The sequence below is a fragment of the Magallana gigas genome, chromosome 10, assembly GCF_963853765.1.
Source record: "Magallana gigas chromosome 10, xbMagGiga1.1, whole genome shotgun sequence".
NCBI classification, from domain to species: Eukaryota; Metazoa; Mollusca; class Bivalvia; order Ostreida; family Ostreidae; genus Magallana; species Magallana gigas.
Window position 1 is genome coordinate 22,172,726 of NC_088862.1, and position 14,193 is coordinate 22,186,918.

Consider the following 14,193-nt stretch of genomic DNA (forward strand, 5'->3'; position numbering starts at 1 on the left):
AGACTTTGCATGGCCGGTGCACCTCTTCCAAATTGCTCCAAAAAACACAAGGCTTCTACATACAACTCTATTTCACTGCTGCAAAGTTATGAAATATGGAAACAATATAAGATAGTAGTTCCAGTTGGAGCAGGTACATATATTTCATCTTTTATTCTTATAAGTATGTTAAATGTTGACCCTTAAAGAGTGATAATAGATTAACAAATTAACCCCAGTTGCAAAATGTGATTATAAAATATGCATTAAAGTTTCAAAAGAAAATTTATTTATCATATATTTTTTATGATAATCTTTGTATTTTTAGGGCTTTTTTATTACATAAGGTATCTACTTGATTAATGAAAAAAAAACTTACTTTAACCACAAAAATCCTGAGTATGGACCTACCTTAAGAAGTGTAAATGTTCTATCGCTAACTGGACGACGGGCGACGAACAAATGAAAACCAATTGCGATAGGTCACCAGAGTGACTAAGGTGACTTATGTTACAGAAAAAAATAAATGATCAACTGAATATCTTGACGTTTTGTTGAAACGGTTGGCCGGAAAAGTTTTCATTTATTTTCACCACTCCCATGGCTTTTACTAGGCCGCCGTCGTGGTAAGGTTTGGTTGGAAAAAATATTTGCATCAAAAAATCGTCCCGATAAAGAGCAAAATTAACGTACGTAATTTCAGTTCTATATTGTTTACATGTATCTGTAGGTTTACCGACACCTAATAGGTAAAGTTTTCAGGTTTTCTATTCCCCAAGTTTATGTTTGCGGTGGGTACCCCGACATCTTTACGCATCGTCGTAAACAAAATATAATAGCATTTTTAAATATGACTTTAAATATGTTTTGAAGTTTGTTCGATGTACTTGCTAATTTTTATTTAAATCCGTCGAATGGAAAGAAAAAATTGTGAATTGTGTAAGAAATTATCGAATAAACCTTAAAAATATACACATGTGCTACAATTGATATTCCATTAATTATAAACTCACGCGGCTTAACATGTGCCTTGATATATCCCATTCCACAATGTTGTTGTATCAAGATTTTCTTGTGCAGTAAACCATTGGAATCCGTAACCAAAGTATATAAAATATATAGAAAAAAGGGAGGATAGTTTTATCGCTCTGACGTTTGACCCATTTCATTTGACCTCTGTACACCTAAAATGCAATTTTCAGCACAAATTAGCATTTTCCTAGTATTTTGAAAGAAGCAGAGCTATTTCATTAAAATCTATATGTACAGAGTTCATGATCAGGGTGAAGAGGTTACAAAAAAAATGTATGAAGATGCATAATTTTTTTCCTGACCAAAATGCATTCAAATTAGATATTTCTTTATAGTTACAATTTTATTTAAGATAAAAACTTTTTAAATATCGAGATTTTTATAAGATCAATTCAGTTTGTCTTTATATGTATTCAGTATTATATAGACATAATAAAATATTGGGACACTAATGGAAAATGTTAGATTAGGACTTGAAATGTACAATACCTGCAAATTTTTATAGATTTTTTCTATCTACTAGATAATTTTATGATGAAACGCTATCTGATTCTCAAGATTTAATTTTGAACACGTCAACAGAGCCTATAGAATATGATTCAAAATGTGAGTAATGATAATTTTTAAAATGCAATAATTGCTCGCCTCTTTAATTTTCGTCTGAAAAGATCTTCGGCACAAAAATATAGTTTTCACCAAAATATTTTATATTTTGAATTTAAGGTAACTCCATACTCGTAAAACCCTCTGATGAAAGTTGAAAAACAGAACTGATTTCAGTTTAATAGACTTAAATTTCATCAATTATAAGAAAAAATATACATGTCATCACACTTTTTGAGATGTCAGATAAACATGAACTAAAGCATAATTTAGCATCAGAAAACCGTACTTTTTTGTTGAAAGTAAAATATTGGTAGGCAGAATTTTTTTTCTCTTGTTGTATCTTATTGTCAACTGTGTCATGAAAGTAAAACTACAAAAACATTTTAAAATTAATTGTTGGGATACGAAATTTTATAGCATTTAGACATACAACTGAGAGAACAGTCAGAAAAAGAGTTATTTCCCCTTAGCATAGATAAAACGTATAAAAAATTGGAAATTTAGGATAAAATTAAGCTGCAAAAATATCTTGAACTTAACAATATTTCTAATTGCATCCTTGAGATTATGTTCACATAAAATAAATAAAACTATCTTGCACAAATTTTAAAGAATTCAAAATTTTAAAATAAAGTATGACGTCACAGAACACTGGATCTACTTTAAACGGGTTTCTTTATGAATGTTGTATATTTATGAAATAATTATCTCCTTGTGATGATTAAATTAACAAAAAATTATATTCATATTAAATATAATGATCACGTGTTTATTAAAATCAAAACGTGACCAGTTGGATACCTATGGCACGCCATCAAAAAAGGCATAATTAACACCTCTATCTGAACGTGTAATTTTAAACGCTAACGCTAATTTCTCTTATAGGGCATATCCCTTTTTCTTGTTATAAAAATATTTCGCTTTATTACATTTTAATGGCAAAAGACATATGAACCTAAGTTGCTAATTGAGAAAAATAAGACTGTGTCTGTATTGACATTTATATTTAAAATGTTCGAGACATGTTGCTCATTTAAGATATTCAAAGTATAATGATGGAATGCTGAACAATTTTGAATAATATTAAATTAGTTAAATGTGTATTGCTAGATAACAATGGAAATGAAATGAACCCAATTCATAAGACTGACAACGAATAAGAAGCCAGTCATTTTGAAGCTTTTCTTTATTTACATTATCTTAATAAAAATGCATTGCCCATAGACTTCAATGTAAAATTCAATGTCCAATTAATTGGACAATAATCGAATATTCGCAAATTTCGTTGGTGGGGTATTTTTATTTGATAACACCTTCAAAATGATATCGTGGTTAAGAGTAACAGACCTTTCATTTATTTGGGACAAAATGTGGTCGTTATACATTGAATACCTTAATGAAAGAAGTGTTGGTGTCTGCCTATCATCATCTGTTAATGGAAGTAATGGAATAATAAGAGGCCCTATCCAAAACTCTGATTAAAAGACTTACAAAATATCTTGACAATACCATAAATAAAGTAGTTTTTGTTTTAAGAAATCTTCAATTTTTTCCTAACTTATTCTAATGGTAAATGTTGTTACAGTATGTAACACAGATTTTCAAAGATTTTTCTTTTTTAATACTATACTGAAACCTAACCGACATTCTTACTTAACTTTTCTCTTGGGAATCATGATTTGAACTAGTTTTAGTTTTTCTTGTCATATGGTTTTAGAAGAACTATAATTCTCAATCACTGCTACCTGTTTAAAAAATCATCCTCCATTGTGGAGCAATCCCACCGTAAGGGATCATCATTAAGGGCGCATTCACACAAGAATAAGTATTTCTCTATTTCTCCCTATGTAATAATTGTATAGCTTCATTCAACAATATTTTAAAAGAGTATTTTGTAAAACTGGTTGTGTTCTTTGGAGAAGAAATAAACAATCATATTGTAAAATGTTTGAAGGTAGATGTTCATGTGGTGGTAAAAAGTGAGCTGAAAAGCTTACGTAAGGTATCAGTCAGGTGAGCTAAAACAAATATTCATCTTATTTTCACAAACGACGTGTACGATGAACTTTAAATACAAAATGAATGTTCTTTTGACACTTTAATGACTGGTGGTGAACAATGGCCGTGTCTGATTCCGAACAGGAGAATCTAAACAAGTCCACATTGCAAAGTAAAAAAGAATATGGATATTGCTTCAAAGGCCAGACGATACCGTTTATAAAAAATAAATAAGAAATCTTTGTAAAATTTTACGGTTATAATGCATTCGGATGTAACGAATTTACGGATATAGCGAACTCATTAGTCCAGTAGAGGCGAATAATAACGAAATTTAACACTTTTATATCGAATTTGTTTGCAGTTAAAAAGTTTGCACAACCATTTCACAAAATAGTTTAATGAACTTATTCTTGCATGAATTCTTCAATTTCAAATCCGAATTTTAAAAGTATCATAATAATGATCTAAGCCTCAAATTAGCAAAAAAATATGTATCCTTGTGTGCCCATATTTCGACGGTCTTAACAATCAAGGTTACTTTACAAATTATATGAGCAACAAGTTTAAAATTTAAAAAGTATTTCTTGATTATCGATCATAGTTTACTTGTTTACATAAGTTAGTTTACCTTTATTCATTTCATTATTATTATTTACAAAGTATAAAAACAAAATAAAATCAAAAACATTCTAGACTCACAATCACTGGCTTTTTTCCTTGTGTGGTCTTTTAACCTGACTGTGTGCTGGTAGACCATCTTTTGTTTCATTATAATTCTTACCTTCTTCAGTTTTGATATTGTCTTCTTCAGTGTTGAATACCTCAGCAGGTATGAGGCTTGCTGCCGGGTATGGCATTTCTATTACATGGATAGATACCGGTTTCCTAAACGACGATATCAAGTTGTCTGCAGACAAAGCCTTACTGTACACCTTGCAGACAAGTTGACAAACATTATACCTAGTTACAACACATTGCGATTCTTGAGTAAATTTGTGACATTCAGCATTAAACTTTCTTTGCATAGGTCCATAGCAGCCAACATCAAGGGGTTGCAGAATGTGACTGGTATGGGCAGGAAGAATGAATAAGATAATGTTTCTCTCTTTTGCCCATTGTACAAGCCCCACAGATATGTGGGACTTGTGTCCGTTCAATAGAAGGAGAGCCTTTTGGTCTGCTTTCATTTGAACATATTTCAAGAAATGTTCCTCGAGATATTCGCGGAACAGTTCTCAATTGGACCACCCTGAGTCAGAGACTCTGCCAACAGCACCTGGTGTAGCCCCATCCATCAAATCAGTCAATATTCTCTTGCCATCAAAAATGAGAAAAGGAGGTATTGCTGTTCCTGTGGCAGATCCACATCCAATCAAAGTTGTTGTACAAGCTTTCCCAGCTGTTACTGCTAGTGGGGTAATTTGATTACCACACACCACTGGAGGTGCAGAATGGTTTTAAGAAAATCCCTTTTCATCAACGTTATATATCAAATGAGGTTCTTTATCAAAACCATGATCTTTAATTACTTGCTCCAATTCTTGAAAATATTTGTCAACTACAGAAGTGGATGCACATTTAGCCCTAGCAATTTCAAGACTTCTAGGCTTTAATATCCTAATCTCTGGCCATCTGCTTACAAAACCACGGAACCATTTGAGAGTAAATGGATGCTGCCTGTCCCTTATACCAAGTTGAACAGCATAATCTGTTGCAATATCAACAACCTCCTGGCGTGCATAACCGTAACCATAGTTTGCCATAATCTTCAAATGGTCAACAATGTGAGACTCTTCTAGGGTACTAAAAGACGGGTTTCTGCCACTTTTAACAGATTCAGGATCTACATTCCCTAATATTCGTTCTCTGAGAGTAGTGATTGGAACATTAAACTGCCTGGCTGCTCCCATAGCTGATTTATGGTCATTTTTAATTGACAGATAAGCATTTGTTACTGCTGTTGGTGAGTACAGTCTATACTTTGAGGAATGTTTCATAGGATTTGCCTGTAACAATAGAGAAAAGCATTTAAGCTTTTTTTCTATCTTCATCATTCACCTTTCTTTTATAAAACTGGACACAAAAACGTAAAATTAATTTGCTTTGTCCTTAAATTTATCCAAACAAGATCATGTGACTTTCATCAATGAATCTCCATTCTTTGCAGACGATACATCAGAGGGTATGACATTGCGCTTTTAAATTTGTAGAGTGGGGATTAAAATAATAGTTATATGTATATTTAAATAAAGGGAATTTTTAATGTGAATTTCCAAACTTCTAATTTTTGTACCTGTAAGTATACAAACGAAAAAGCGCGTATTCTCGCGAGAGCGTACGAGATGTAAACAAAGATGAACACCGTCGAAATTCGGACTCTGTCGAATTTAGGACCCTCGACCATATATAATGAATTTGCTATAGTTAATATTACGAATTCGTTATATGGATATAACGAATTACGGATAAAACGAAGTAAATTCACTGGTCCCTAGGACTTCGCTATAACCGAGTTTGTATATATATTTGGAACGACATATTCTTTTTGCTGCAATATATTCACTTCGGTTACTCTGAATACTGCTATGAAAACTTTTAACAATTATCCAAAAGAAAAGAAAACCACCATGCCATTATCCCTTTTACAGTCTAAACCTATCTCCTCGTAAATTTGCATTTTTTCCAGATTAATATCGGTCACGAAGGATCCATTATGTTGGCATTGACCACCTCAAGCAGGCATGTCATGAATTATTCCTGGAATGGTCCAGGGAAGTCATCTTTTCGTAAATTCTTTAGACGATAAAACGACCTTGTCAGCAAATATAATCTTTCACTGGATCGGATGTTGACTGACGTGTTTCATACTTATTGTTAGACATTAATTAATCACCTAATTTTCTACCTTTTTCCCATTTTTTTCCATTTTGACAAAGAGCGCACGGCGGATGTGACCGGTTAACAGAGGATGCGACCTTGATCTCATATTTTAAGAGGTCCGCGTTTGTTCTGGTCCTGGGATTTTTTTCCTTTGGACGTTTGATTTTGGGTATTTTCCTTATCATCACATGCCATGTACACGTGTTCTGTTGTGCATCAGATTTATGAAGAGCACGAAATGACGTTTATTTTTTTAAGAAATTTTTTGTCAACGTCACAAATATTTCATATACGGATTGAAGGTGTGAAGCTTATTGTATTTAATAGAATCCTTTACATTTGGTGTCATAGCTATTCTATCTTTACTTAGTTTTTCCCCCAAAATACAAATGTTTTAGTCACTTATTGGTGTAGAAAGTTTTATGTTTGTTATAAATCCTTTCACGTTTTATAGTGTTATAGATTTCACATAATCACTTTGTCAGTTTTGATAAAAATTTGCTGAATAAGAAAACTAGAAAGGTAAACAAAACCAGCTTTAACACCATGTTAAAGTTTACACAGACTGAATGACACAAGGTTAAGCAATCTTTGGATTTACACCAGTACATTCAGGATGAAACTAATGAAAAATTGGAGCTGAATTTTTTTTTAGAAGATTTTGCTCGGATACAGTAACTGAGTACTGAATGAATGTACTTACACTGTACAAGTGTATACAACTATGAAGATCATAGGAAGCATTGATACAACTTTCCTAACATATACGTGAAGTTTATGACCATTATTTAAGTACATAGCTTTTATACAACCTGTTGAACAAACAAATGAATGATATACTTCAAACATGCCAAAGCTCTAACCATTGTCCACCATTTCACCTATTGTTTTTTCGCACAAGTGATCATGGTTTTCTGTACTAGTTTGAGTTTGAAAAATAACTAAGGAAAATCTTCACCAATACAGAACACTAGTGCCTCCAAAATGGTACATCTGTAGTACGGCAGCATACTTTTATTAACTTAATGCCGGAATACCTAATCTCAAAAAAGTCATTTGATTATGAAAGATATAATGATAAATTGAAAATTTTATAAGTGCGCTTTAGCGCACGCAATGAAATTATAATTTTATGAGTAAACTGAAGTAAGGTATAATGATGTATACTTCCGCGTTTCCTCGATTCGCAAGCCCTTTAAAGTTATCGGGATCGAGATCCAAATATTAATTAAACTTCCTTCTGACGATGGCGAGCGATCAAAGACTGACTTCTGCTAGCAGATAAATCAATACACAATTTGTTATCAAAATCAAAACGACTTTATTCCATCTTTAAAACATATAAGATGCAAGGTAATATTTTTGTGGAATGTCACTATCTGGTTGAAGTTATAAACAAAATTTTAAAAATAATAATATCAGCTGATAAGTTGAGTCCTTTAATGTCTGTCTGTCCTGCATGGGCACCACCAGACCTGTCAGCTGTAATAATCCCTCTTCATCTGGTACAGCATTTAAGTCTTGTCTCTGAAAACAGAAACGACTATAAATCACAAACGACTGTATATGCATTCTTGTTTTTTGTTTTTGTTTTGTTTTGTTTTCTTTGTTTGTTGTTGTTTTTTTTTTTTTTTTTTTTTTTTATTGTTTGTTTGTTTGTTTGGTTTTTTTTTTTTTTTTTTTTGTTTTTTTGTTTTTTTGTTTTTGTTTTTTTTTTTTTTATACTATGGTAAACTATACATTGTATGTTATAAACTGATAAACATAAGTAAACTGATTTGGGAAGATGGGCTGGGTGGGAATGTTATACCTTACTTCAGTTTACTCATAAAATTATAATTTCATTGCGTGCGCTAAAGCGCACTTATAAAATTTTCAATTTTATTTCGTAAACTGAAGTAAGGTATAATGATGTATTGTTTAAAGCCCATTAGAATTATAGTTTCAAAACAATTTCCTGAAATTTGTTATCATCATCAACAATTGGACGATTGTAGAACTTTTTAAAAGTTTTACAAGACTTCCAATTTCCTTTGTTGATAATCTGTTCAATTGATAAACCATACTTGTTAGCTTTGGAAGTACTTGCACCTCTTGTTGAGTGGGGTTTGAAAACTGAGACATCTATTCCAGACAGTGCTAACAGATTTTTCAGCCAACTTGCTATTGTACAGGATTTAACTGCTTTATGTGGTTTTATGAAACTTACAAACAACTGTTTTTCTTCTGCCCTTATTATTTTGGTTTTCTCCAAATATTCCATTGTACAAGAAATTATATCTAATTTTGGGTGTTCTTCATATTTTGTGAACTTGACTGAAATTGGGCTTTGTCCCACTCTCCTTGACTTTGTTAAACTTTTCAAAGTAAATATAATTTCATCTTCAGTGATATTCATGTTCTCAATATCAAATTTGTGAATTTCAGATGACCTGCTTGCTGAGGCAAGAGCCATTAACATACACAGCTTCATTGAAATTTCCTTCAGTGACAAATCTTTGTTATTTTCCATGCCTATGATATATGAGAGCACTTTATTTACATCCCACATTTGCATGTATCTTGGCCTTGGTGGGTTTTTTTTGAAAATTCCTGTCATTAGTTGACAAATGAGGTCATGTTTACCAATTTTGTTGCCTTCAATTCCCGCATGGAATGCAGATATTGCAGACCTGTAGCTGTTAATTGTCCTATACTCATAGCCTTTTGCATATAACTCTGCCAAAAAATCAGCTACATATTCCACAGAGGTTTGAAATGGATCAATTTGTTTTGATTGACACCAGCTATCCCACTGTCTCCAGCAGCTGTTGTAAGCTGTCTGAGTTCCTTGTCTCCAACCTGCAGCCAAGAGTTCGGAAGTTTGTTCCGAAACTCCTGCTGCTTGTTTTTGTCTCCTGAAACCTTCCAAGCCACTAGCTTTAAGGTTTGATTGCTGACTAGTGGATGCACTACTCCCTCTGGTGACAGTAGCAGGTTTTTCATGGGAGGTAAAAGAATTGGGTTGTCTATTGACAAGGTCAGAAGTAGTGGATAGTATGGTTGAGTCTGCCATGCTGGAGTTATTATGACCATTTCTGACTTTTCTTTCAGAACTTTGGACAAACATCTTGTTATCAGGCAAAATGGAGGGAAAGCATACCCTCTTTTGTTGTTCCAGGGTATCTGGAATGCATCCATTCCCATTGCATATGGGTCTGGACGCCAACTCATGTAATTTTCCAGTTGTGTGTTCAACCTGTCTGCAAAGAGATCTATTTTTAATGGCCCCCACATCTGATTTATTTGTTTGAATATTCCCTTGTTCAGCATCCAGTTGCTGGTATCCCTCATCTGACGACTCTCCAAGTCTGCTTGAACATTCTGTATTCCGGGTATATGTTCTGCAGTAATCATGACCTTGGATAGACAGTGAGTCCAAATCTGCTTTGTTGTTTGTAATAACAGTTCTGATCTGGTCCCCCCCATTTTGTTCAGATATGCAACAACTGTTGTGTTGTCTGATTTGATGTGAACATGAATGTTCTGTTTGTGTTTGGTCAGTGATTGAATTGCAAACTGTACTGCTTTCAGTTCCAGTACATTGATATGCAATTTTTTCTCTGAGGGGTTCCAAGGCCCCCCCATTCTTAAGTTCTGAGTGAGACATACTGCCCCCCACCCTGTTTTTGAGGCATCTGTTTCTATTACCAAGTCCGGGTTTGAGGACAGTCGAATTTGTTTTCCATTCCAATGTTCCAGCTGCTGTAGCCACCAGTTTATCTCCCCTCTGGAAGTTTGTGGGAGTATTATCATTTGTTGATAATTTCTTTTTGATTTTAGCAGGCATTTTGTTTGAAACATTTGAAGCTCCCTCACATACAGTGAGGCTGGGATAACAGCTTCTACTGTAGCATTCAGTGTTCCTATTAAACTTGATAACTCTTGTATTGACACTTCTGTTTTGCTGATCATGTCTGTACATTTTCTTTTGATACTCTCTACTTTGGTTGCTGATAGAGTTATCTCCATTTCCACTGAATTTATTGTTAGACCCAGAAATTCTAGTTGCTGACATGGGGTTAGAACTGATTTTTTCCAGTTTATTAACCAACCTAGATTGTGAAGCAACCATAAGAGTGTGTCTCTGTCTCTTGAGAGCCCTTCTTGTGATTGATTTAGCAACAATATGTCGTCTAAGTAAATCACAAGGCGGACTCCTATGCGTCTTAATAGCGCAATGACTGGTTTCATTATTTTTGTGAAAAGTCTCGGACCTGATGCCAGTCCAAATGGCAGCCCTTTGTACTGTAGCATCTGTCCTTTGTACTGAAACCTTAGATATTTTCTGTGATTTTTGCAAATTGGTATGCAAAAGTATGCATCCTTTAGATCTACTTTGCATAACCAATCCCTTCTCTGTATCAAGTTTTTTACTACCTGAAACCCCTCCATTTTGAAGTGATTGTATACTACAAATTGGTTTAGAGTTTTCAGATTGAATATTGGTCTCATTCCCCCATCTTTTTTGGGGCGTACAAATAAATGACTGACAAACTGACAATTTGTTTTTGTCTGAACAACCTCCACTGCCTGTTTGACCAACATCTCCTCTATTTCTGAATTTAGAGTTTGCATTTCTTGTTCTGATAATTTTATTTGTTTTGGTTGAAATCTCTGAATTGGTTCTGAACTGAATTCTATTTTGTAACCTGAAATACTCTCCAATAAGTTTTGATCTTTTGTTATCATTTCCCAGTTTTCTCGAAATGCTTCTAATCTTCCCCCTAGGGGTATTTTGTCTTGACAAATTTCTTTGAACCTGAGATGTGTCACTGAGGCATGTAGGTTGTTCAGACTTGATATTTTTGTTATTTGTTCCATAACAAGAGGAATACCATTGGTAATTTTCATACCTGTTTTCTCCTGATCTTGGTTTCTTTGGAATCTTGTAGTTAGACTGCACAGGTTTTCTGTTACTCTGACTACCTTGTTTCGACATCCATGTAGACTGTCTGCCCCCACGATTTCCATACCCACGTGAGGGCCCTGCACGAAAGGGCGGTTGGGATGTCTGGTCTATGCGCCTCTTTTTTGATTGCATTTCTTTAGAGATCTCTCTGGCTCTTTTTCTGCTTTTGCTCTTTCTGTCAAGAGCCTTAAATACTGTCTCACCATAGAGCACATCCTTCTCTCTACTCAAATCATGCTCATTAGTCTTGAGATGTTCTTTCGCTTTCTTAACACCTTTCATTATTTTCGCCAGGAAATTAACACGCCGCTCGTACAAACAAGTGGCATTAGCTTGACCAACTAAAACAACTGTTTGTTCTACCAGTTTCAGCATGTCGAGAACTGTGAACTCTGAATTCTCTTCCTGACCCTTCCGTGCCCCATCTACAGCCTGCCAGATTTTTGCCAACGGCCCCATAATCTGAGCAATTTTCTTTTGAATAAATGTCAGGCTTTTATCCTGCATTTTCAAAAATTTCATAGCATTAAAATCTATGAAATCCTCCACAAAATCATCAACTTTGGGAGGTGTACAGAAAGCATTCGCAGGCACAGGGGCAGCATCTAAAATGTTACGTTTGATGCTGTCTTCTGTCAAATGTTGATAAAAATATTTCTGACAATAAGCAGCCATGCTGCCATCAAGCGAGAATGAATTCTCACCTTCTGTAGGATCAAATCTTTCTCCATCAGATTCTGCTTCTAAAGAAATAACATCAGAGTTGTCATGCAACTCTGTTTCCTGATGACTATCATTATCATCTGAGATATCGGATCTCTCAGAGTTTTGTCCCGATTCGTACGGGTCACTCTCCGAGTCATTCATGTTGCAATATATTTTGCAAAAATGCACAACGTGCCTCAAAAAACACACACAACGTGTCAAGAAAATGCACAACGTGCCTTTATTATCTGTTTAATGTATTGAACCGAAAGAAATTCGAAAACTTTCGACAAAACAAGTCGATTAAATCCGATTTTATACTTTGTCTGAAAAAAGTACGTCTGCTCGAGAGCGAAGCCAGCGGAAGAAGGAAGTTTAATTAATATTTGGATCTCGATCCCGATAACTTTAAAGGGCTTGCGAATCGAGGAAACGCGGAAGTATACATCATTATACCTTACTTCAGTTTACGAAATAAAATAGACTGTACATAAGGTATACGTTTACTCAGAATGAAAAAAATTCCACTGATGATAATAAAAAAACCCATCTATTGTGTGTTAAAGACCTATCATTGTTTTACTTTTTTTTACATTCAAAGAAGGAGGTCAATGATCTACTTTTTGAGATAATGGCCATTGAATATTTTCTGAAAATTTAAGATAAGTCCCTAAAAATTTAATACTATGATTGAAATTTTCTTAATTATGAAATAAATCATATTGCTTAACTCTTTTTAAAATGAAATACAGTTTATGAATGGCAGTGACACTAAACAGACACAAGGGATTCAGTTTTCATTTACAATCTTCATGAATATTCCAGTCCGAATTTCCTCTATCAGTTTTCAAATTCCTACCCTTTACCTAGGGGTACGTAAGGGTTTATATACCCCCATCGTCTGCTAATTGGTAGACGCATAATTAAAAGTCTCCGGGTAACATCAATCGTTCTTCGTGAAAGCCTATATACCCATTCAAGGGATGGCAGATGTGTCCCAGGCCCGTTGGGTAATTGTGATTTAAGATATTATATTATAAAACTGAGATACCCCTTTGGGATACCCAATACCTTACGGGAAGCCCATACGTGAAGTGGGAGGTGTCATTTGGGATTATTATATAATTATAGGAATTGAGAGGTTCATCATTGGGAAAATGGGAAAGAGAATTTTTGTAGCTACTTTAATTATTTGTATAGGTAAGATTTTTATTTTTGGGATGTGGGAGGATTTTTGACTATGGGAGTTTGTGTGATTTTTCCATCATTATATCATCTGACCATTTTATTGTTTCATCTGAATAAATTATTGTTATATTATTAATTCTGACTTGTTCATTTATTTTTTATCAAATAAGGTCACATTAAAGGAGTGGAAAACTCACAGGTTTGATTACTCGCACCCGGGAGTGGAACACAACATTATGATAAAAGTTCATGAAGGTGCAAGGCTCTATTTGGAAGAAATTTTCCCATATAAATCACGATAGGTTTTTTGTAGAATTATATGTTTTCATAGATGATACATTAAAAAAGATGGCGGGTAGTTTATATGTTTTTTTTAAACAACCTCCCGTCCCCTCAGAAAGAAACAAGGCGGGATAGAACTCCTGAAATAAAGCGTGCCAAAAGGCTTCAAACCGAAACATGTGGAAAGCAAATGTCAATGCCTTATGAGGTTATATGCCTCCCGGCACGGAGAGGATTATAGTTAAGGTTCGGTTCTATCCCCCAAGTCTAGTGATTGAATCATCCAAGCTATACGATTGCAAATTTACGCATCATGTATATATTATTTTACTAAACACATCCTTTACCTTCAAAACAAAACCTTCATTAGTATATTCTGGTCTTTTATTTAGACTACGTGATTGACAAAAACACTCCAGCATTCTTCTCCGGTTGAATCCTGACATCCGTATTAGTTACAACTGAAATAATTGATGGTAATCCTCAAAGTCAAATCCCAAGTTTTAAGGACCACACACGGTAGGCCGGTTCGTGATTTATTAGCTTTGCAGGAGTGAGCAATAACTTAT

At 34.2% G+C, this 14,193-nt stretch overlaps 1 protein-coding gene across 1 annotated transcript; it reads right to left on the bottom strand.

Moving 5' to 3' along the window:
* Nucleotides 1–7,582: 7,582 nt before the first annotated feature.
* LOC117691838 (uncharacterized) lies at nucleotides 7,583–12,620 on the bottom strand. Its single transcript, XM_066073948.1, has 2 exons — nucleotides 11,394–12,620; nucleotides 7,583–8,025 (listed from the first exon to the last, which is right to left on the bottom strand). The coding sequence occupies exons 1-2, from the start codon at nucleotides 12,314–12,316 to the stop codon at nucleotides 8,013–8,015; spliced, it is 936 nt and encodes a 311-aa protein (XP_065930020.1). The 5' UTR covers nucleotides 12,317–12,620; the 3' UTR covers nucleotides 7,583–8,012.
* Nucleotides 12,621–14,193: the final 1,573 nt, after the last annotated feature.

Coding starts and splice junctions, on each gene's coding strand:
- LOC117691838 (XM_066073948.1), bottom strand. CDS start 12,316: ATGAATGACTCGGAGAGTGACCCGTACGAATCGGGACAAAACTCTGAG.